The following is a 24,524-nucleotide window of genomic DNA, read 5'->3' on the forward strand; positions in this document are numbered from 1 at the left end:
TGGTGCTGTTATATACAGGGGTATAATGTGTGGTGCTGTTATATTCAGGGGGTATAATGTGTGGTGCTGTTATTTAGGGGTACAGTATGTAACAGACCCTGGCACTATTGTATTCCATGGTCAGCGTGCGGCACTGTTGTATTTCGGGGCACATTATGCAGAGCACGTTTGGCTCAGTATAGATGGAAGGATGTGCCACAGAAGTGAGGAGACAAGGACGGTTGTGGCGGTCCGCGCCTGACACAGTAGAAAAGGAGAACAGCTCCAATAAGGGCAGCATCACATGTGAGTCACTGAGTATCATTATTTCCTCTCCCCCTGACCGTGTTCTATCAATTCTAGACTCACAACGGGTGCTTCTAAGTCTATAAGTAAATTAGTGTTTGTAAGTTTATATGTACATGTGAGGCCAATCAGAATTCTAGGCTGGAGGGAGGGGGGACGTACATATGTTTGTAATTTGTACGGGCTGTTGCTCTTCATTATTATTTATTAGGACTTTAGGTTATTATGGAGTTGGATGTGCTGGAGACTCACATTACATATTGGGCATTAAAAACCTTTAAAATAGATAACATTTTTTTGACTTGTCATTCTCATAATCTTCCACTAGATGGAGACTTTTGCTCATTTATTCTTATATACTCGTAGTGCTACATCTTTTCCCATGGACTTGATGCAGTCCGGTCGCTTTTCTTGGATGCAAATATTCCACCGTTATGGCCCAATAATAAAAGTTTAAATTAAAAAAAAAATTATTTTTAACTATAAAGTTAAGCACCTATGACTTCTTATTCCACAGTTCGGACGAGTGATACTCAACTTTACCATATGATCTACTACAACTTTAAGTTCCCGTTAAATGGTTAATGAACTTTGCACAGATCACCAGTACAACTCACTTCTTTCTCCACTTATGAGCCATTTCTGAACTTTGCATAAATCAACTAGTACAAGGGAATACAATAAATTTTGGAATATATCTTTTCATAGAAATATACATCTTTCTCCACTTATGAGTCACTTGTCCCCTCTGCTTTCTGAATTTATCATCCACTATGAAAAAAAATGCATGTTTTGTGAAAACAAAGGACTTACCCATTACTGAGAGATCAGATTACAGTTTTCTATAGAAAACTATAGAGAAGGTAGCAGAAAAAAGGCAGAGGGTACACACAGACAAATTGTCCTTCTGCTTTCTAGTAAGTTTTTTATTTCAGCCTAACGCTGGATTCACATCTACACTGCTCAGTAATGCTGTATAATATCCTCCATGCTGCTGCTGCTTCTGAACGGGTGTTATATAGAGATAGAAGAGCAGGAATATCTATGTGTGATGAGTATAGCAGCTAGTCTGTACCCACCAACTCAGAGACCATGACAATTAGAAATAGAGTCCGCAAAGGGAAAAAATGCAGGATGCAAGTGATGTAATGATAGGAATACTGTTATTGCTTATGTACATACACAATTTATTCTGAAAAGTCACCTAAAATTATGGGAACGATTTCTTAAAAAGTTTTGTTTTAATAAAATCATATTTCCAACAGCTGCCAGCAGGTGGCGCAATGGTTTATCTACATAGGAAATAGCCTAAAAGTTTACAGCAGAGAGACCCCGACGCACGTCCGTGTTATATGCATCTATAATACACCAATCATTAGCAACGAATTACTGACGGAGCTTTCCAATTACTGGTATGAATAAATAGAAATGAATTGCTGACCCAGTATGGGGCAGATTAATACCACCACCACCACAGCAGAGCGCCCCCCGGGACATATTCCTTATATCTTATGTCTTGCTGAGCACCAATATATATTAGATATACAGAGATTGGATCCTATAACTATCTTCTTCCAAAGATTGAGAAGTTTAATTTATCCGAGCACCAGGACATCGCGCCGTCTCCTCGCCGGCCTGTGCCGTGATTGAGGATCAGTGGGAATGTGCAGTAATTGTGCCGCTATGACTACATGTGAGCTACGTGTATGTAATAAAAAAAAGACTGTACCTCGAGGGTATTGATCCTAATTTTGCAAAAACTACAACTCACAGCATCCCCTCCATCATTAAATGATTACAATAAATTGGCTCAATCAGACATAACTGTTACCGTAAGGCCAAGCAACCAATGAGGTCTACCACTGCACCCCCGAAAGGGTAGCCATAGCCAGCATTCCCGTGTATCAATAGATATGACTTTTACACTTGCGCCCCATGGACATCTGCCCCTGCATACCACATAATAACCCACGGTTCCTTGGAACAACTATAAGAGTCTAGAGATGGAGTTGGGCATATACGGCCACCCATTTTACCATCTCTCCAGGGGGCACGACTGACCCCTCAAGGTTTGTGCTGGTTGGTACAGACAGAATAAGCCATCAATGTCTGGTTGACAAAGGTGCGATTGCTGGTATCTCCATTACTACCAAAAAAAGGGGTCTTCCCTCTGACTCAATGCCGATCTTGTCAAGGTGTTTAGCTACGCAGACCCCAAAGCCAAGGGAGTCTCCTGTTCCACTGTTTTTAGAGGCACATTATCCCCTACGATTCGTGTACCACTGTTATTAGCACCGTCATTTGAGGCACTTTATCCCAAACTTTTGTCTTGGATCCATCCTCGGGTTGCAGATAAAGCTGAAATCTATGGGAGTTGGGGGGTGTACCTCAGTGACCTGCTATTTTCTGTCTCTTAGGGTATAAGTCGTTTTAGGCACAAGGCATCAGTTTGTACATGGCGTGGTGACATCACAGTCTACCTATTACACATCGGTCCTGGGTATTCCGGGCTCCACTTCCTTCCCCTGGATCTGCCTAGACCTACTTAAGACCTGTGTCTTGGGATTGTGACTGTAGACCTCTGTGTTTGGCATGCACCACCTTATTTGCTTTTGTGGCCCCCAGGGGCCTGGTCATCACAGTAGCATTGCTTCCTGTTGTGAATTCCGCTCTTGGGCTCCCTCCGGTGGTTGTAAGTGGCACTTTTGTGAGTTCTGCTCTTGGGCTCCCTCCGGTGGTTTTAAGTGGTACGGCTGCTCCTTGGATCTAGTAGTCAGCAGCTGCTTCCACTGATTGTCTTTCTGGCTCGGCTATATAACCTGGTTTTATCCTTCAGCCTGTGCCAGTTGTCAATGGTTCCTGCTTAGATTCACATCTCTGCTTGGATTTCCCTGATATTCTGACCCGTTCAGCAAAGATAAGTCCTTGCTTTGTTCTTTTGCAGTCCACTTGTTGTGGACTTAATCGTTCTGCACTTTCTATGTTTTTTCTAGTCCAGCTTGTCAGTATGGATTTATTCAGTTAAGCTGGAAGCTCTGGGATGCAGATTTACCCTCCACACCTTTAGTCAGGCGTGGAGATTTTTGTAAACTCTGTGGTGGATTTTTCTAGTTTTTATTACTGACCGCACAGTGTTCTGTTCTATCTATCTAGCTAGACTGGCCTCCTTTGCTACATCTTGGTTTCATTCTGCGTATGTCATTTCCCTCTCCACTCACAGTCAATATTTGTGGTGGGCTGTTCTATCCTTTGGGGATTTTCTCTGAGGCAAGATAGCTTTCCTGTTTCTATCTTTAGGGGTAGTTAGTCCTCCGGCTGTGACGAGGTGTCTAGGGAGTGACAGGAACATCCCACGGCTACTTCTAGTGTTGTGTTAGGCTCAGGAACTGCGGTCAGTACAGATACCACCTCCTCCAGAGCGCGTCCCATGTCGCTCCTAAACCACCAGCTCATAACAGCTTCCCTCACGGGGGAGGTGATGTTACATTTGGAGGCAAGAAGGGATAACTGTCACCAGGTAAACACAAGCATGCAACATGTTCACACTCCAGGCCACCAAGGGGAGCTTTTGATCCTATTTAATAGGTGACTCCCCATATATATGGTAGTTTGTAGGGAAAGTTAGTCAGTTCTTGCCAGGAAACAGGCTGGAGCAGTCTGAGGCAGAAGGTGTGCGGAGCTGTGTAGCCACAGTGCTGCAGTTCCTGGAAAGAGACATTCAGAAAGCTGAATATATTGCAGTGAGTGTGCAGAAGAGCGAAGCGCAGGAGAGGAATACCAGTGGGAGACCAGCCACGAGCAGGCTGCCTCCTTCTGAGGTGCAGACATCGGTAGCCGGAACACCGAGGTTGTAAGGGCCTCCAGGACTTACATCAGAGACCGGCAGGACAGCTGAACTCTAAGTTACCTGTCCGCCTTAATACCCAGGAGACACGGTGACACCTTTAGAGCCCGGGGCGTGCTAGAGTCCCTATAAACAGGCTCAAGTCACCAGTCATATGGGTTGTGTCCTATCCTATACGGGGGACAGAGAGAGAATATCTGTGAGAACCTTATCTGAAGCCATAGGCAGTAAGGGACTACAACACCAAGGCGCTAGAGGAAGGATTTGATTTCCACCTAGATAATGGGACTCCTAACTTGCCTCCAAGCCGGCTGGACCCTGCCTGCCCTGTGATCTTGTGCTCTGGACTGTGGCTGCTGAAGTCTTCAGTAAATAAGGTAACGAGACTGCAAACCTGTGTCCTCGTTCTTCACTGCACTTCTCATCATCTTCCATCCACACACTGGGAGCCCTGGTGATATACTTCACCTTTGGGAAGTGTTACCATCTAGCTGCCATAACATCACCCCAGAGGACCCCTTAAAGCAGCGTCGGTCCCCACTGACTGAATACCACAGGTGGCGTCCCCATAAACTTTGTCCCCTTTAAAGACCTTTCCCTTTTACATGGGTGCCCAGGGCCACGGACCGGGTCGCCACTGTGACATCCCCCTGTGAACGCAGGACCCGGTACCGAGTACCCCACGGCCCTGGCGGGCGACTCACTTTCACTTGCTTCCTTCCCTGCTAGGTTCCATTTCATCCATCCTGCTGCTCCTGTGCTTGTCTAGTCTTGGTTGCCCACTAGGCTTCCTGCCTGCTGCATCAATGCTCCGAGTCTGCGTGCCCACCAAGCCCTGAGGCTTAGAGGATCCACCTCACCTGGTGAGCCTAACACCACCTCCTGCACCAAGGTCACTACGCCATCCCTTTAACTGCAGACATATTTTCCAGCCATACTTTAGTAATGACTAATCCTCGCCGGATAGTTTGTGTTCTATTCCACTTTTCAGTCTGAATAGTTAATGGAACATCTTGTTACCTTTCCATCACATCAATCCCCACGCCGCCTGTAGACGTACGTGTGCTCCCACGCCTCCTCCTGCCGCAGACACCCCGATATCGTGACTCCCCGCGCTGTCATTTATCAGAAACACTCAGCGCTGATGCAAGATGCTTTCAGGTAACTTGGGATTTAGTAAGACTACATAACAACTGCTCAAACGGACATCTATGGAGAGCGGAGCTGAGCTACTTCGTCTGCACCGAGATGATAACGGCTTGCGCCACAGCAAAGATAAAATTGGGGATAAATTGCTGATATCAGCCATCAGACCCCCGGTGATCCTGAGAATGGGACTCCGTAAAGATGCACATGGTCTACCTCAGCTCTGCTTATTGCCAGTGGCACTGCCAGAAAGAGTGGGGTGCGGAATAGAGCAGAGATCACCATGCTCACCTCTACTCCAATCAAGAAAGACCTCTACAGAGCCCCATTTTTGGGGACTGCTGGGGGTCCAAGAGGTCAGACTGCCAGCGATCCAATGTGTAGGGGACAACTTGTGATTTTGGAAAATAAAACTCTTTATGCACACCAGGACCAGAAACAACTACAATAACTGGCAAGAGACAGGGGTCCCATGAGGATTTTAGGATGGAAGACACCTATGTGGGAAAATGGAATCTTGGTATCTATGTAAGGAGCTGAAAACTAGGTTCACCTGTAGGAAGGAAAGCACTAGGTACATCTGTAGAAAGAAGGAAACTAGGTACATCTGCAGGAAGGAGAACACTAATACCTCCATGAAGGAGAACGCTAGGTATATCTGTAGGAAGGAGAACACTAGTACTTCTGTATGAAGGACAACACTAGGTCCATCTGTAGGAAGGAACACACTAGTATTTCTGTAGGAAAGAGCATACTAGCATCTCTGTAGGAAGGAGCATACTAGTATCTCTTTAGGAAGGAGAACAGTAGGTACCGCTCTCTGTAGGAAGGAGCACACTAGTACTTCTGTAGGAAGGAGGACACTTGATCCATGTGTAGGAAGGAGAACACTAGTACCGCCATGAAGGAGGACACTAGGTACATCTGTAGGAAGGAGAAGACTAGTACTTCTGTATGAAAGAGGACACTAGTATCTCTGTAGGAAGGAGCACACAAGTATCTGGAGCGCCCCCAGACGCAGGGCCGCGGGGTACTCGGTACCGGGCCTCTCTGTCTCGGTTCTGGGGTTGTCACGGTGGCTAGACCCGGTCCGTGACCCTGCAAAGGGGCGTCCAATGAAAGGTGTGATGGTGGTGCGTGGTGCAATTCGCGATGAATAACGAGGACACAGGGTTGCAGTCTCTTTACCTCTTTACTGAAGGCTTCAGGGTCCGCATTCCAGAGCACTGCTAACAGGGCTGGCTGAGACCGGCTGGTCCGAAGGCACATCCAGAGTTCCCTTTGCAGGTGGAAATCAGTGCCTACCTTCTAGTGCCTGTGTGTTGTAGTACCTCCCTGCTGAGCACCATGGGATAGTCCTCACAACTGTTGTGTCTGTTTCTGATGTTCTTTCTCACAACTCTCATTTCTGTTCTGATGTTCTTTCTCCGTCCCCCAGATGATATGGCTAGGACGCACCCGTATGACGGGTAGGCCTGGAGTTCTTCCGGGACCCTAGAGTCGCCAACCTAAAGTCAACTGCCCTGCCGCTGTTTGAAGTAATGCTTGGAGCCCAATACTTCCTCGGCGTTCCGGCCACCGGCTACGCGCCTCAGTAGGATGTTGCCACGATCTTAAGGCACGACTCCTACTGGTTCTATTCGCCTTTATGCTGTGATCTCGTTTCTCACTTCTCCACAATAAACCTCGCTTCTTATCCTTTCTTAAGATACCGCCGCAATCAGGTGCAGGCGCGGTTCCATCATGTTCTGTCCTTTTCACTAGGCCTCTGTCAGGATCCCACCCCTGACAGGGACCCCCCTGAATCTTCCCCTGCAACACCCTCTGCCACAGGATGTTGCCTGGATCGAACCCAGTCAGCTTCTCTCTAACTTCCTATCCAACCCCCAGTTTTACCAGATTGTGAGGAGTGGCCTAATAGATAGAACCCTTTGCTCCCCCTGGTGGCCAGACTGTGAAGTGTAATGTGTGACTGTGATACCTGGTCAGGTGAACTCCTTAAGTGCCATCAGACGTACCATCACTCCCCTTAGTGGCAGAGCGTCAGTGCTGCAACGACCAGGACTCTGGGGCGCTGCATATCTCTTTAGGAAGGAAAACACTAGGTACCTCTCTCTGTAAGGAGGAGAACACTAGTACTTCTGTAGGAAGGAGGACACTAGGTACATCTGTATAAAGGAGAAAACGAGTACCTCTGTAGGAAGACAGACACTAGGTCCATCTGTAATAAGGAGGACACTAGGTACTTCTGTAAGAAGGAGAACACTAGTACCTCTGTAGGAAGGAGGACATTAGTATCTCTGTAGGAAGGAGGACACTAGGTTTATCTGTAGGAAGGAGGACACAAGGTTTATCTGTAGAAAAGAGCACACTTGTATCTCTGTAGGAAGAAGAACACTAGTACCTCTGTAGGAAGGAGGATACTAGGTATATCTATAGGAAGGAGAACGATAGTACCTCTGTATGCAGGAGGACACTAGGTCCATCTGTAGGAAGGAGAAAACTTGTACCTCTGTAGGAAGACAGACACTAGGTCTATCTGTAAAAAGGAGGACACTAGGTTTATCTGTAAGAAACAGCACACTTGTATCTCTGTAGGAAGAAGAACACTAGTACCTCTGTAGGAAGGAGAGCACTAGTACCTCTGTAGGAAGGAGAGCACTAGGTAACTCTAGTCTATAGGAAGGACACTAGGTACCTCTGTAGGAAGGAGGACTCTAAGTAGATATGTAGGAAAGAAGGGAACTGGGTACTATTGTAGGAAGGCGAACAGTAAGTACTTCTATAGGAAGTATGGCACTAGGTACTTGTGTAAGAAGAAGGGCACTAGGTACTTCTGTAGGAAGGAGGGAACTGGGTATCTCAGTAAGAAGGAGGACACAAGTAACATTGCCAAACTTTCTAGCTCTGGATTGTCTCTAGGGAGTAACATGATGTCTCATCACATGGCGCTATATAGCACAGTAATACAGATCGGTTCCAGCATTGCCATGTGCTAATAAGATGGGCATACATATAAAATAGCTGTCGGCTGAACGTTCTTTCTATAGACAGCTATCGCTCTCCCAACCTCAATGCGTTATCAGAATACTTTTTCCTGCTTCTTAGTTGCCTAATAGTACGGTCTGTATGAATAAAGGGTTATATTGTAACACATAGACCCTACTGGTCCCATTATACAGTCCCCGAGGGTCCGTCAGCTGTGCCATGTAAAACATTGATCAAGTCCTAATCCATTATACATGAATAATTAATAGACTTTAATTCTCCCCCTCATACAGACCCCCGACTCTGCGTCATGTGGGTAATGCGATAGTCACACGTCCATACAAATAATCATAACTGTCTGCTCCGTGCTCGAGCCAAATGATTAACTGGGTGGACGAAAGAAATTGAATTAGAGAGACCCCCAGCTGCTTATCATCCAGGCAATTACCCAAATCAGGGAAAATCTCCGATAGATGATTATTTATCGCTCTGACAATTAAAATATTCCATGTTTATCATAGTCTTTCATTTAGGCTAATGATGGATGAAACATAAGAGCCAGTTAGCAAATTCTAGTGGCTGCCTGAGTGTATTACCATCATTTTATAGTATAAATGATCACCGTCGTTTCAAGAAACTTAGACAAATCTGGTGGCCAATGCAATAAAAAAAAACCTGTAAATCACTTTATTTAAACTGATGTTCTTACCCCTGAAAAATCACTGCAAAGTGCTGGCCACTAGGTGTCTCCGTTCTGCTGTTTGCTGCCTGTTGTCAGGTGCAATCTGCCTCTAGTGCAGAGAAGCAGAGATGGAAGTAGGGTGGGTTTATGTCTTCTCCTTTCTGTCAAACTACATACCAGCATGACAGAAGAGGTAAGCTTTCAGTCAGGGCAGCCAAACCATTGGACAATAGTAGGAGCAATGCCTGTTGCGAAGCGAATAAAGTTCCAGCACCTATAGTACTGACAGAATGCTGATAGGGGGGACTGCACATGAAAGCAGAATGGGTGGCAAGATAGAGAGCATGAGAATCAGGGCAGTTCCTGGACTTATTAGACTAGTATGTGCACTGGCATTTTTAGTTTTTAGTGGGTGAGGGCAGCAAGACGCTGCTTGTACTCTGGTTTTCAATGAAAAACTCTGGTTTTCAATGCGCTTTAAAAGTCCGTTAGTTGGGATATATCTTTGTGCAGTGCTTTTTATGCACACTAAATTTGTAGCATGTCTGTTTACGTCCCAGACTTTTTGACTGGGGATTTAACCCTTTCCAATGCATTGTGTGAAATCAGCAGCCAATATGCAAAATGCGAACTCTGCCACAAATCCGACCTTTATGAACATACCCTTTAAGATCGCTATGATGTGGCACCACTCCGACCTCTGGAGCCCCCACTGATCCCCATGACAGCAAGCAGCATGACTCCATTAAAAAGTGCAGACTTACCAAACCAGTGCCGGGATGCCTTCATTCTTGGGATTGATGGCGGTCCAAGCAATATGCCATCCTTGCCAAACCAGGTGTGTGGCTAACGGATGATGCACACGTTCAATAACTTAATTGTCGGTGGTGTCCAACATGTGATGGATCCCCCGTCACTTCACTCTGCTGGTTGGACGTGACACTGATCAGCCATCTCTTTCGGTCTGGAAACATTGGAAAACCTCTTGGAAAAGTTGTCAAATTTCCAAAAGTTTAACAAATCCTCTTGGAAAGCGGCGTCTCTGAAAAGCTTCTTGTGCATGGCATCGGGATGCGTCCTTCCTCCTCAGATGGATCTCAGGCGTCCAAATTCTCCTTTTTGGGTTCCAATTAAGGGGCTTGGAAGGGTTCGGAGTAACCTCCGCAAGTTTACCGACCACTTGCAAAAATTTGGCATCTATGGACCAATTTTCTTCACCATCTATCAGTTGCCAGATTTGATCCTTTCCTACTTTTGCCGCTATCAGAATGCAATATTGGGGTCGTCTGAGCTTATAACCGTTCAGTCTCTTCCTCGCATCCAATATTTAACTCCTTCTCTAGTTTTACATCCCTTTTCTTGCCGCTTCTCCTGAATCTTTAATACGCCGGCATTTTATTTCTGACAACATCTTAAGTCCCTTTCATCCGACCTTGGGGAGGCTCGACTCCTCAGTATTCACCGGACTCCTTCCTTCTCTTCATCGCCGTCGTCCCGAAAGCTTCCTCCATAATTCAGTCGCTCACAAGGGGCTCGGGAAGGATTTGACCTCATATATCCTCAGGAAGAATCAGATCGCATTTATACATCTATCATCTGATCAACGCACCTTCCAGAATCCTTATAGGGGTTGTCCGACAGTACATTTTTATATAGATTTTTTTTAGCCATGGATTGATTCAATATAACAAATGGAGGCATAAACGATGAAATATTGCGCTCTTATTTTCAATTGACTGCTGCAGCCAATTACTGGCTGCAGTGGTACAGAGACATCCGAATGGGGCAGAGACCACTCCGGGGGTCTATGCCTGCGCTGGACCCACTGAGGCGTTGAAAGGTGAGCATTCCTTAATCCAAGGCCGGGACAAGGCATTTTGGCACCCAAGGTAGGTGAAGCCAGTTGCGCCCACCCCACTGGTGATCCCTAAACCCCCAAGCAAAAGAATTGGTTACAGACTAAGGTAACACTTCACCTGCGATGGGTCACGTAACAAGCTCTGGTGACAACTTCCACTAGAATTGATACTTTTTCACCATAAAATACCAACAAAAGTAAAAAAGTAATGTACTTTAGGGTCGAGGCTCAACAGGGAGCGTAATTTCAAAATTAGATATGGAGTCAGTCTTTGTTTGTGGACAATTTACATAATACGAGGGACAAATAGCAATATTCATCCCCTGACATCCTATATTTTAAATGTCAGACACAAGCACAATCATGGAAACTAATATAACTATAATGGGGGCTGTTTGGTTTCAATTAAGGTGTCCAGCATTTGGATACCCTAGTGGAAACTAAACAGACCCTATTATAAATAAAAGGATACTTATGATGTTTTTTTCCGTCATGCGACAAATACCGCTGGTGGTTCTGGTGCCATATTCATGTATGGATAGTGGTTCTGGAGGCGTATTCATGTATTGATGGTTGTCCTGGTGCTGTATTCGTGTACTACTGATGGCTCTGGTGATGTATTTGTCAAACACGTAGGTGGCGCATGTGGTTTGTGGACCAACTGTGCCACAGGGCCGGGCTTACCAAGGAGGGACGTAGCTAAGCAGCTACCTGGTTTTCACTGGAGCTCCTCATGGTGGAGTCAGGCTTGAGCTATAGGTAGCCGCCAGGTACCAGTCTAAAGGTACCTTCACACTGAGCGACTTAACAACGATAACGACAGCGATCTGTGACGTTGCAGCGTCCTGGATAGCGATATCGTTGTGTTTGACACGCAGCAGTGATCCGGATCCCGCTGTGATATCGTTGGTCGTAGCTGAAAGTTCAGAACTTTATTTGGTCGTCAGATCGGCGTGTATCGTTGTGTTTGACAGCAAAAGCAACGAAGCCAGCAATGTTTTACAATGGTAACCAAGGTAAATATCGGGTTACTAAGCGCAGGGCCGCGCTTAGTAACCCGATATTTACCCTGGTTACCATTGTAAAAGTAAAAAAAAAAAACAGTACATACTCACCTTCTGATGTCTGTCACGTCCCCCGGCGTCCGCGCTGCTGCTCAGAGCTTCCTGCACTGTGTCAGCGCCGGCCGGCCGTAAAGCAGAGCACAGCGGTGACGTCACCGCTCTGCTTTAGGGCCGGCGCTTATACAGTGCAGGGAAGCGGACGCTGGGGGACGCGACAGGCACCGGAATGTAAGTATGTAGTGTTTTTTTTTTTTTTACATTTACACTGGTAACCAGGGTAAACATCGGGTTACTAAGCGCGGCCCTGCGCTTAGTAACCCAATGTTTACCCTGGTTACCCGGGGACCTCGGCATCGTTGGTCGCTGGAGAGCTGTCTGTGTGACAGCTCTCCAGCGACCACACAACGACGAAACAGCGACGCTGCAGCGATCGGCATCGTTGTCTATATCGCTGCAGCGTCGCTTAATGTGACGGTACCTTAAGGCAGTCCCAGGCACAGCAGCTGCTGACCCCAGGGGTCAGCCTCGCAGACACAGACTGGTCTTGGAGTGACTGTCAGGAGAGGGTTCGGACTCTGTTCAGACTACATTGGTTCTGGATCCTGGAGCAGAAAGGACAATGACATGGAGTCACAGACAGGGCTGGATTCAGATACTGGAGCAGGTTCTGACCATACGGACTCTGGAACACTAACCAGGACTGCCACAGGTGTAGGTTCTAAAACTGATGGAATGGTTACAGGGTTCAGTTACCACCAGAGCGGCTTCAGGGTTCAGGTACCACCAGTGCAACTTCACGGTTCAGGTTACAGGAGCCAGCAGGTGCGGTTTCAGGGTTCAGGTACCGCTGGTGTGGCTTCAAGGTTCAGGAACCACTGATGCGATTTCAGGTTCAGGGCCTGGCCACACAAGGACCAGGGGAACAGGTACACATACAACTACACTGGATATTAGGACCTAGCAACATACAGTTAAACATACTACACAAGGAACTACAAGGGTTGCTCAGGCACCTCCCAGCTATTTGCTATGGTCATTTTCAAACTGCGCTCGCTGCCCCTTTAAGAACAGGGGAGCATGTGTGCATGTGCACTAGGCACAGCCCCGGAAGCCTGTGCAGCATGTACAAGAAGCAGGGTGCAGGAGAAGTAGAGGTCACCGTGCAGTCAGAGCGGTGTGTTGGCACCCCTGCATGGTGGGAGAAGGGGAATCATACATGGGTGCTGGCATTTGGATTACAGTATTCATGTAGTGATGACGGTTATGGTATTCATCACCAGAACAATCATCAATCAGTACACGAAACCGAAACCACAATCATCATCAGAACATAAATTGAAGAACAGAGCCATCCATAGTACATAAATACGGCACCAGAACTATCACCAGTAAATAGGTCACTAAAACCACTATCAGTACATGAAAACATCATAAGAATAGTGATACTCGTTGCTCGGGTTTTCCCGAGCACGCTCGGGTGGTCTTCGAGTATTTATGACTGCTCGGAGATTTAGTTTTCATCACCTCAGCTGAATGATTTACGGCTACTAGCCAGCTTGAATACATGTGGGGATTCCCTAGCAACCAGGCAACCCCCACATGTACTCAGGCTGGCTAATAGCTGTAAATCATTCAGCTGAAGTGATGAAAACTAAATCTCTGAACACTAACAAATACTTGGAGATCACCTGAGAGTGCTCTGGAAAACCCGAGCAACAAGTATACTTGCTCATCACTACATAAGAACCATAATCAGTACATGAATGCATCACCAGAACCATAATCAGTACATGAATACATCATGAGAACTACAGTCAGTAAATACTCCAATATATGAATCCATCACCAAGTTTAGTACAGCATGAACAACAGTTTAGCATCGCTTGAACCTACAACTCTCACTTTGTCCTTCGCAATGGTAAGGAGATGTTGGGAGTTGAGGTTATCAGTCATTATCAGACTGTGAACCATACAGGAACTTTAGTACCAATGAGACGAAATCAGTATCAACAAGTAAACATTTACGTCCAGGTACCTCATAGGTGACATCTTCTCTGATTGGAGTTGTTCTTTCTTTTCATCCCCATCTTGCCCAGACTCCATAATGACTTTTTACATCCACATCTCTTCTCTACAGACTCTCGTTCTTCTCCAGTCTTCTGCAGCATATCCCTACATGGGTCACTTAAAAATAAGAGTATTATTAATATGCCCTCTACACAAAAATATCTGTCCATACTATGACCTAAATAAGCATCCTACGGTATATGGCATCCACACTGTCCGCTTTAATGAGCTATAACCTTCACACTGTCCGCCGTTATCAGCTATAACCGTTTCACTGTTAACGTTTATTAACACAGCCCCCCATTTATAGTATGAAGATTCCAACAGCAACCTATACAGTACTATGGGCCTACAGTCACCGATACGGTGTAATAGCCCCCTAAGCCTCTTATATACAGTATAATGTCCCCCCCCCCCCACAGTATGATATCCCCTACAGCAGGGGTCCCCAACTCCAGTCCTCAAGGCCCACCAACAGGTCATGTTTTCAGGATCTCCTTAGTCTTGCCCAGGTGATAATTGCATCACCTGTGCAATACAAAGGAAATCCTGAAAACATGATCTGTTGGTGGGCCTTGAGGACTGGAGTTGGGGAGCACTGCCCTACAGCCCCTATACAATATGATGCCCCTTATATAGTATATCTTCACAACCAGCGTCCTCCTGATGTCCCCTTACAAAAGTGAATACAATTGATTGTGAGAAGGTAATTCTGGCTGCCATGCCCGGGCACAGGCAGAGGAAGGGTTGAGTGGTATCAATGTCTGACACTGCTCCCCAGAGTGCCTGTGGCCTGGCGGTCATCACCATGCTGAATGCCTTAGGCTCAATGAAGGCGTCAAGCAGCCGCTCGCGTTCAGCAATGTGTTGTTTTTTTTGTTTTTTTTTAAAGTGTTCCGCACCTAGTTAGGCAGGAGGTAGCTCCCTTGGCGGGAGTCTACCCTGCCTACCCCTCGTCCGGGCCCTGCCTCCATTTAATACTCATACAAAAGCTCCTTTCCAATTATCGATCAGTCGTCAAAATAGCAAGATGATCGTTTGTCGGGGGATTGGGCTGTCTATAGAGGCCCCGAAACGGCCACTGTCAGCACCACATGATACCATCTAAATAGGAGATATGCTGATGACAACAAGGATGCTGTACGGGGGACAAGATCATTCTGCATCCATCAATTCGGGTGTGAGAAGAAACCGAGTGCCGAGCAACCTGTATATAGTGTTAGGTTCACCTTGTGAAGTGGACCCACTATTCCCAGGTCCAGGTGTTGGTGCACATGGGCATCGAGGACGGGGCACCCTCAGGAATCTTGGGAGCAGTAGGACAGGTGAAGTGAAGTCAGCAGGGCAGCGAGGGTAGAAGCAGGTTATCATGGTTTCCACAAGACGGGGAGAACACAAAACAAGAGTCTTGAATTGCGATCCAAAGACAAAGGTGTGTGTCCTAATGGGCCTTAAAAGGCTAAAGGAGATAATGTCAGTGAGACACGCCAGGCCACCGGAAAAAACCCAACGTGAAGCACAACAGAGGGCTCTAGAACGGAGTGAAGGGAGCAAAGCCAGGGGGATACCCCGTACAGGTGTGTATCTGTAAGATATCGTCAATGGAGGCTCATTAACCCCTTCATACACCCTGAGATAATAGGCTGTGTGTGAATAGAGAAGGCTCAGGCGCTAAGGCTGCTCCATACGGGGCAGGTGCCGGCTGTGTTATACTGCCGGTATCAGGCTCTAGCAGCAGCGACCTGAACTAGCACCACCGTCCCCTGCCCTGAGGTTTGGCTGCATAGATCATCATCAATTTCAATATAAACTACTGTAGTATTCAAGTATATCGTACAAGCGATCAAATCGGGTTCAAGTCTACAAAGAGAACTAAGAAAAAACATATGAATTGATAAATAAAAAAAAAATACACATATATACACACTATATATATATACATGTATAAGTAAAAATATATACAGTAAATATATATACATACATGTAAAGCGCTATGGAATAAGTGACGCTATAATAATAAATAATAATGATATATATATACACATATATTTACACATATTTAATGAAATATATATATATTACCGTTTTCTAGTCGTAGCACCTCACCCCAAAAAAATGTAAAAAAAAAGCAATATGATATCAATACTTCCGCTAAATGTGCACTGTAAACAAACACACATCCATCAATGTGAAAAATAATAACACATTTCACGCCTTGGATTTTTTTCTACTTTCCAGTACATTATACGGTAAAATTAATGGCTTCAGTCAAAACCACCACTCGTCCCGCAAAAAAACGAGCTGTCATAATGGGTATGGGGACGGAAACATGTAATATAGCGCGGTATAACATAGGTAACGTAACACAACATGCATAGATATATATAGAATCTATAGCATAACACTGTATACTATAGCGGGGCGCAAAGACGTAGCGCAGCACATGATATCACACGACTTTACTACTTTGCTACTGTTTTGTTTTGATCTCCTCGCTGCACTCTCACTTATATTTACTACCAAAGTCCCGCCCTCTCTCCATGGAAACACTTCCACCAATAGAAATTCTGCCGCTTTCTCACACGTGACATTTTTGACCAATCGGTACGCCGGCACCTTTCTTCGTCCCCCCACAACCCCCTCCCTTCTCTCTTCTCGCTTCATTGAAATTTTTCCACCAATCGAAATGTTGCAGATTCTCTCCCACGTGACATTTTTGACCAACCACTATGCCGTCGGCCGTTTCCAGAGTAACAGCGTCTTGGAAACAGATACTGATGCCGGGTGCGGAGTACATGGAAGTGGCGGGTCCGGTGTGAGCTCCGCATCAAGCTGAGGTATGTGACCCACCCGCACGCAGGGGCTGCGCACTCCTTCCTGTAAAACATGACGGCTTTCTGTACCGTGCAACCACACTTAACTAGGTGTCCGGATAGGTTGTACTACACACTGAGCTAGTTGCCCATGGCAACCAATCAAATTGCAGCTTTTATTTTCCCAGGACAGGTTAAACGATAGAAGCAGTGATGTGATTGGTTGCATGGAATCAACATGGCGGAGGTCAGCAATCACTTTAAGTGCTATCTCTCCCCAATTTATGAGCTCCATTTGCTTTATGACAGCGTTCGCATTCGCCATTTTCTATTTTTGCGCGTTCCTATCTTCCTCCCCTTCTTCAAAGAAACGTTTGAAAAATAAACATATTTTATTTTTAGCGCCTTTTTCATCAACTTATATAACTTTTATTTTTCCAATAATGGAGCCGTGTCAGAGCGCGGGGGTTTTTTGTTTTTTTTTCGCATGCCTGGATTCAATTTTTATTTATACCATTTTTTAGACACCTTTCATCTCTTTTAGTGCATTTTTTGAGTAGGTGCAACGACCCAAACAAAAAGGAACCCTCCTAAAACAGCAAGTCTGGCATTTTGATTTTCTTTTTCCTTATGGTGTTTGCTGTACAGGTCAAAATGACTTATAAATAATTTAGAATTAATAAATCAGTTACATAACTTTATATTTTGATAGACGCTGTCATTGTTTTTTATTATTATTATCATTATTATTGTCGTTCTCTTTTTTTATATGGGGAAAAGGGGAGTGAGTCATTTTTCTGTTTTTTTTTATATTTTTATTTTTCTTAATAACTGTTTAAAAAATAATTTTCCAAATTTTTTTTAGCGACTTACGGCTATAACATGAGTCGGCGGTGTTTGCTGTATAATGTAAGACTACAGTACAGTGTATAGTGAAATGCTGATCTCCGTGATGGCCAGTGTGATGAGGGAACAGCCGCCATCTTGGACGGGCATACTAACAGAGATTGGCGTGACTCCATTTTGCCTCCTGGTCACAGGTCTGCAGAGAGGAGTGCTCCTGGCCCCCACCTTTTCTAATGAACATAGTGCCTATTAGTATGGTAATCGGCTGAGCTCAGAGGAGATTGCAGAAGGTACTTCAAAGCTCAGTTAAGGTACCGTCACATTAAGCGACGCTGCAGCGATAGCGACAGCGATGCCGATCGCTGCAGCGTCGCTGTTTGGTCGCTGGAGAGCTGTCACACAGACCGCTCTCCAGCGACCAACGATGCCGAGGTCCCCGGGTAACCAGGGTAAGCATCGGGTTGCTAAGCGCAGGGCCGCGCTTAGTTACCCGATGTTTACCCTGGTTACCAGCATAAAAGTTAAAAAAACAAACAGCACATACTCACCAGCGCGTCCCCCAGCCTCTGCTTCCTGACACTGACTGAGCTCCGGCCCTAACAGCACAGCGGTGACGTCACCGCTGTGCTTTCACTTTCAGTTTAGGGCCGGCGCTCAGTCAGTGTCAGGAAGCAGAGGCTGGGGGACGCGCTGGTGAGTATGTGCTGTTTGTTTTTTTAACTTTTATGCTGGTAACCAGGGTAAACATCGGGTAACTAAGCGCGGCCCTGCGCTTAGTAACCCGATGTTTACCCTGGTTACCAGTGTAAAATATCGCTGGTATCCTTGCTTTTGCTGTCAAACACGGCGATACACGGCGACCTAGCGACCAAATAAAGTGCAGACCTTCTAGCAGCGACCAGCAATTTCACAGCGGGATCCAGATCGCTGCTGCGTGTCAAATACAGCGATATCGCTATCCAGGTCGCTGCAACGTCACGGATCGCTGGCGATATCGCCTAGTGTGACGGTACCTTAAGGAAGCCACACCAGCAGGGGGCTTGGAAATGCTCAAGGGCTTAATTAAAGCACGCATGTCAAGGGGCCACTGGATACACATCTAGTATGGTCGTCCAGCCGAACCGTCTCTGACCTGGAATCGTGAATTATGGACGCATCGTCCGAGGTAGCGGCTCATAAAAAATATTCCCCTCGTCCTAAAGAAATGGTGCATCTAATGGTGCGACTCCTGTATCCGTGGGAGGTCTGAAACCCGAGATATAGAGATCAGCCTCCCACAGGGACCGAATGGGTCCAGGTTTGATCCCAGTACGACCGGCAGAACAAACCACAGGCGCTGGTACTGCCCGTGTGCTGATCCGATCATCCTGAGAGCAGTTATCCCATTTATTAGATATTGGAACAAATATCGCAGGGAGGCAGAGGGGTGGAGATTGCTAAGCCCACCCAGCTACAGGGGGAGGGACACGGCAGGGTTAAGAGCTGGACCATGTGGAGAGTGGGACACACAGAAGATGACCAGCTAAGAAACAGGGCATATGCCAGCCAGAGGGGGGCAAGCACACGCTTTCTGGGGGCTGCCCGGCAACTAAAGTTTTGGACCTGCGGAACGCTGCGCCCCCCGGCTTCCACAAGCGATCTCTAACCTGGTAAAGTGACCTCCAGCTTTATACCTTAAGCCTTGTATCATTGTTGTTATATTGTACTCTGACTGTAACTCTTGGTATATTGTGATTGTATACTTCTTGTAATTACCTAGTGCGCCCTTAAGGCAATTAAATCATAAATTAATTTTGGGCTGATCCTTTTACTCTGATTGCGAATCTTAGAATACCCAGTGTGGGTAACAGGGCAGTCTCCCCGGCGGCCATTTGCTCTAGGTGCAGTTCCCTTACTGACCTGAGAGACAAAGGGGGCGCCGGAGAGCTGGGCCTGTGTAGTGACGTCACGGATTGGTGACGTGGGAGGGACGGGGCTTCCTTCACAGCCAGTCTCTAGCGAGGCTTCATAGGAGTGCAAACATGGAGGCGACTGTGGGGAGGAGGCAGGGGGCTTCCAAATTGATGCGCCACTTAAATACCAGTGTCACAGACTGACAGGGTCGTCCTTTCTACTTACTCCACGCAGAGGTCACACATGATCGTTATCAGCTATGGGAATTTCAGGGCTTGTTCGGCTGTTTTTTGGATTGGTAGTGTTCATTTGGGTTAGATGCAAGTACCAGAGGTGAAATCCCCATCTATCAGATATGCCATAAATTCTATCTATCTATCTATCTATCTATCTATTTTCTATCTATCTATTATCTATCTATCTATCTATATATCTATCTATCTATCTATTATCTATCCATCTATTATCTATCCATCTATTATCTATCTATCTATCTATCTATCATCTCTATCTATCTATCTATCATCTATCTATCTATCTATCTATCATCTCTCTATCATTTATCTATTATCTATCTCTCTATATATTATCTATCTATTATTTATCTATTATCTGTCGATCTTGTATTATCTATCTGTCCATCTATCTATTATCCATCTATCTATTATTTATCTATTATCTATATATTATCAATCTATCTATCATCTGTCTATTATCTATCTATTATCTATCCATCTATTATCTATCTATTATCTATCTATCTATCTATCTATCTATCTATCTATCTATCTATCTATCTATTATCTATCCATCTATTATCTATTTATCTATCTCTATCTATCTATCTATCATCTATCCATCTATTATATATCTATCTATCTATCTATCTATCCATCTATTATCTATCTATCTATCTATCTATCTATCTATCTATCTATCTATCTATCTATCTATCTATCTATTATCTATCTATCATCTATCTATCTATCATCTCTCTATCATTTATCTATTATCTATCTATCTCTATATATTATCTATCTATTATTTATCTATTATCTGTCGATCTTGTATTATCTATCTGTCCATCTATCTATTATCCATCTATCTATTATTTATATATTATCAATCTATCTATCTATCATCTGTCTATTATCTATCTATTATCTATCTATCTATCTATCTATCTATCTATCTATCTATCTATCTATCTATCTATCTATCTATCTATCTATCTAGGAAAAGAAAGCACAGCAGCATCTATAGGAGCCAGAATATATGCAAACACTGAAAACAATGAATCTAAACCGTGTTATTATTCCATAAGATGAACTTACAAAAATGAAGGTTCTTAGCGCCTGTTTACACCTAGTAGGTGCTGGTCAGGTTTTGTTCTTTAGTAAGGCTTAAAGGTACCGTCACACTAAACGATATCGCTAGCGATCCGTGACGTTGCAGCGTCCTGGCTAGCGATATCGTTTAGTTTGACACGCAGCAGCGATCAGGATCCTGCTGTGATGTCGCTGGTCGCTGAATAAAGTCCAGAACTTTATTTGGTCGTCCGATCGCCGTGTATCGTTGTGTTTGACACCAAAAGCAACGATACCAGCGATGTTTTACACTGGTAACCAGGGTAAACATCGGGTTACTAAGCGCAGGGCCGCACTTAGTAACCCGATGTTTACCCTGGTTACCAGCGTAAAAGTAAAAAAAACAAACAGTACATGCTCACCTGCGCGTCCCCCAGCGTCTGCTTCCTGACACTGACTGAGCGCCGGCCCTAAAGTGAAAGTGAAAGCACAGCGGTGACGTCACCGCTCTGCTGTTAGGGCCGGCGCTCAGTCAGTGTCAGGAAGCGGACGCTGGGGGACGCGCAGGTGAGTATGTACTGTTTGTTTTTTTTACTTTTACGCTGGTAACCAGGGTAAACATTGGGTTACTAAGCGCGGCTCTGCGCTTAGCAACCCGATGTTTACCCTGGTTACCCGGGGACCTCGGCATCGTTGGTCGCTGGAGAGCGGTCTGTGTGACAGCTCCCCAGCGATCAAACAGCGACGCTGCAGCGATCGGCATCGTTGTCGCTATCGCTGCAGCGTCGCTTCGTGTGAAGGTACCTTTAGTAATGAAAAGGTGTCTGCAAACCACCCTCATTACTAAGCTGATAAGTAAACACAAACAAACGCAATAAACAAACATTGTCACCAGCCTATGTAGGAGCATTAACAGAATGACCCTACATAGGCTGTAACCAAACAGCAACTCTTAATTTAAAAAATGGAAAAAAAAAACGCACAAAGAATTGCCATGCTGCAGAAAAAAACACACTGCAAATACTCAATGGAAATTTACTGATTGTGTGCCCAGACCTTCAGGATTGTCATTGAATTAGCTTCTACAAGGTTTCCATAGTGGTTTTGGTCCATTCCCGCCCGGAAAAAACGCACCGTGTGCACACAGCCTTCGGGCCTTAAATTGTCCTAGCTTTTTTTCTAGTTGCATGATCCTGGGAAAGCTGGGTGCTAATCTGAATGGGGTTCCTTAGGATCTGCTTGCTCTCCTTTTGAGTGGTTGATTTCTACATTGCGTTGTTTCTCTGTTATTCCGCCTGAAAGCACGTGAATAAATTGCAGATCATTAGCACCAGACACACAGACGTTTCCAGGAGGAATAACAGAGGAGCTGCACATTGCAGAGTGATAAGGAAGCTTGGTACGACATTGTCCAGTGAGACTTGGCGTGTCAGACTGTATAGGTGCTCATCCTTATCGATAGGGGGAATGGTGGCACCCAGTAGACAATTTCTACTTACATTTCCAGGAGGACGAACAGAGGGACGTAAAGAAGAAAAAATCAAACATAAACATATATATCAAAACAGACCTGCCAAGAGAGCAGAGGGTCGTCTTAGGCTGTATGAGGACCTCTGAGGGCGTTATAATGGCAGCCATATTGGATGTCAGCCAGAAGAAATGACAGCAGAGGAAAAAGGCGACTCAATGACTATGATTTCTTAGAATTTTTTTTATCAGTTTCCCTGGCAGGTGTGTGATTTTCCCCTCTTTTTTCGGTCTCATCTTAATTTCTTAATTGACATGAACCCTCGGGGTCAATCACAGACTCACGTGAAGGTTTCAGCAGTCACATTGTAACTTCTCCATAAATGTGGTCGAGCGCGACGTCTCCCCGACGACTTTCTTTAGTTCTTGGCAATTCTGCATTATTTCTGGTCGACATTTTATTTCTTCTTCTGTCGCTTTCCTTCCAACAGAAAAACATAGAATCCAAAATGATGAATTCCGGACATTTATCTGAACTGCGTCCCCTCACCCGGAGCATCACCTTCACCGGTCGGCCATATTCTTCCCCGTGCCTGACCACGTCTCGAGGCAGCAGTGCGACATCCGTGAGATCTTCTCTTCGTAAGTTTCTTACATTCATCATTTATCTATTCTAAAATGCTGAGAGATTGGAAATACAAGGGGAAATGTTTTGCCTCTCAGCCCAATGTTGGGGATTTATAAGTTAGTCATGATCTTTGCTCGAGGGATCGGAGAGCGGGTGGATTGCACTGGCAGTTGGGGGACCACTCGAGACTGGCTGCTATCTTTGTGAAATTATTAAAGGGGTATTCCCATCTCCAAGGTCCTATCTCAGTATGTAGTAGGTGTAATAATAATAATATTGGCAAATACCACCAATTAGAAATGTAGTATAGTTCTTCTGATTAGCTATGTCACTTACCCCATGTGCAGGGCATTGTAGTAACTTAGGTATCCATGGTGATGCCTACTAACAACTAACTGTCACTATATGAGTAGGGTAACCAGGAGCTGCAGAAATGTGAGAAAATCTCGCATTGCACTCGTTCCAATGATAGTCAATGAGGCAGTGCTCATTTTTCCTCATCTTGAATTGGGGAGAGGAAAAATTTGCTGCATGCTGCATATGGCCGCGTGAAACGGCAGAGACTCAGCAATGAAAGTCAGTGGGTGCGAGAGAAAAATCGCACGACACAGGGACCATGCGCGTGCCATGAGATTTTTACTCTCAGATCTCATAGGAAACCCGACATTTCGTCAGCTGAGTACAGTAAATTCACAGCATGAACCGTCGGAATATAATAGAAGAGATATGTAGATATAATAAAAGAAAAAAATTGCTCGGGGTCCCCCATATTATTCTTAACCAGCTGGGGGCTCATGTTTAGCGGGTAATAAACATGGGGCTTCCCAGGCTATTAATATCAGCTCACAGCTGTCTGCCTAGCCTTTACTGGTTATTAACAAAAGGTGACACCCCCCCCTAAAAATCATGTATTTTTTTTTTTTTTTAAATCCGATATTTTTATTAAACAGTAGGTATGATACATGAGAATTACGTCACTGTAAACAGTGCACCGAGGTATTTTACTTTTTAAGAAATTTTTAAAGTCCCAAACCCAACTCCCGCATCCCCTCCCCCCCAACCCCAAGAGACCTGAGAAAAACCGCCCCAAATTGCTACTTTGTACATAACCATACAGAAAAAGAAAGATGATTCGTCAACATTTCCTCCGAGTAGGCAGAAAGTCCAAGAACAGAGACAGTCACTTAAATCACGCCAACTCGAGCCACGGATTCCACAGCTTGTTGAAAAGGTCCATCTTGTTTCTCTTAAGATAAATACTTCTCTCCAGAGCAATAATGTGATCCACTTGTGTCATAAAGTCCCTTCTCGGTGGTGGCTCCTGCCTAATCCAAAATTTGGCAATCAACTTTCGCGCAATAAACAGCAGTCTAGCAATAGCCAGTTTATATGAATTGTCAGTTACAACCTCTTCTACATAGCCCAAAACACATACCAGAGGATCCCGTGGTAGAGAACAGTTATATGTCAACCCCACCCTATTCAGTACCACAATCCAAAAGGAGGACAACCTGGGGCACTGCCACATCATATGGAGGATATCCGCCTCGGTCTGCGAGCACCTAGGGCATTCTGAATTAGGTCTCAGACCAGCTTTGAATAGCATGTTCGGAGTTCTGTAGGCCCTATGAATAAC

General features: G+C 45.2%; 1 protein-coding gene and 1 long non-coding RNA gene across 3 annotated transcripts in view; one reads left to right on the plus strand and one right to left on the minus strand.

Annotated features, from left to right (window-relative positions):
• LOC143776816 (uncharacterized) overlaps positions 1–14,047 on the minus strand; it is a 52,996-nt gene extending 38,949 nt beyond the window's left edge. The window contains exon 1 of the long non-coding RNA XR_013215922.1: positions 13,893–14,047. This is a non-coding gene — a long non-coding RNA (uncharacterized LOC143776816). The remainder of the gene's footprint in view (positions 1–13,892) is intronic.
• EFCAB6 (EF-hand calcium binding domain 6) overlaps positions 1–24,524 on the plus strand; it is a 163,490-nt gene that overhangs the window by 35,211 nt on the left and 103,755 nt on the right. Inside the window, exons 1-2 of one of the 2 annotated variants that reach the window (XM_077266560.1) lie at positions 16,625–16,771; positions 22,752–22,902. In XM_077266560.1, coding sequence (XP_077122675.1) covers positions 22,770–22,902 — 133 coding nt within the window. In that variant the 5' untranslated portion in view covers positions 16,625–16,771; positions 22,752–22,769. Of the gene's footprint in view, positions 1–16,624; positions 16,772–22,751; positions 22,903–24,524 lie in introns of those variants that run through there. The other variant, XM_077266561.1, reaches the window with a different exon arrangement.

This window comes from Ranitomeya variabilis, chromosome 5 (genome assembly GCF_051348905.1).
Source record: "Ranitomeya variabilis isolate aRanVar5 chromosome 5, aRanVar5.hap1, whole genome shotgun sequence".
NCBI lineage: Eukaryota > Metazoa > Chordata > Amphibia > Anura > Dendrobatidae > Ranitomeya > Ranitomeya variabilis.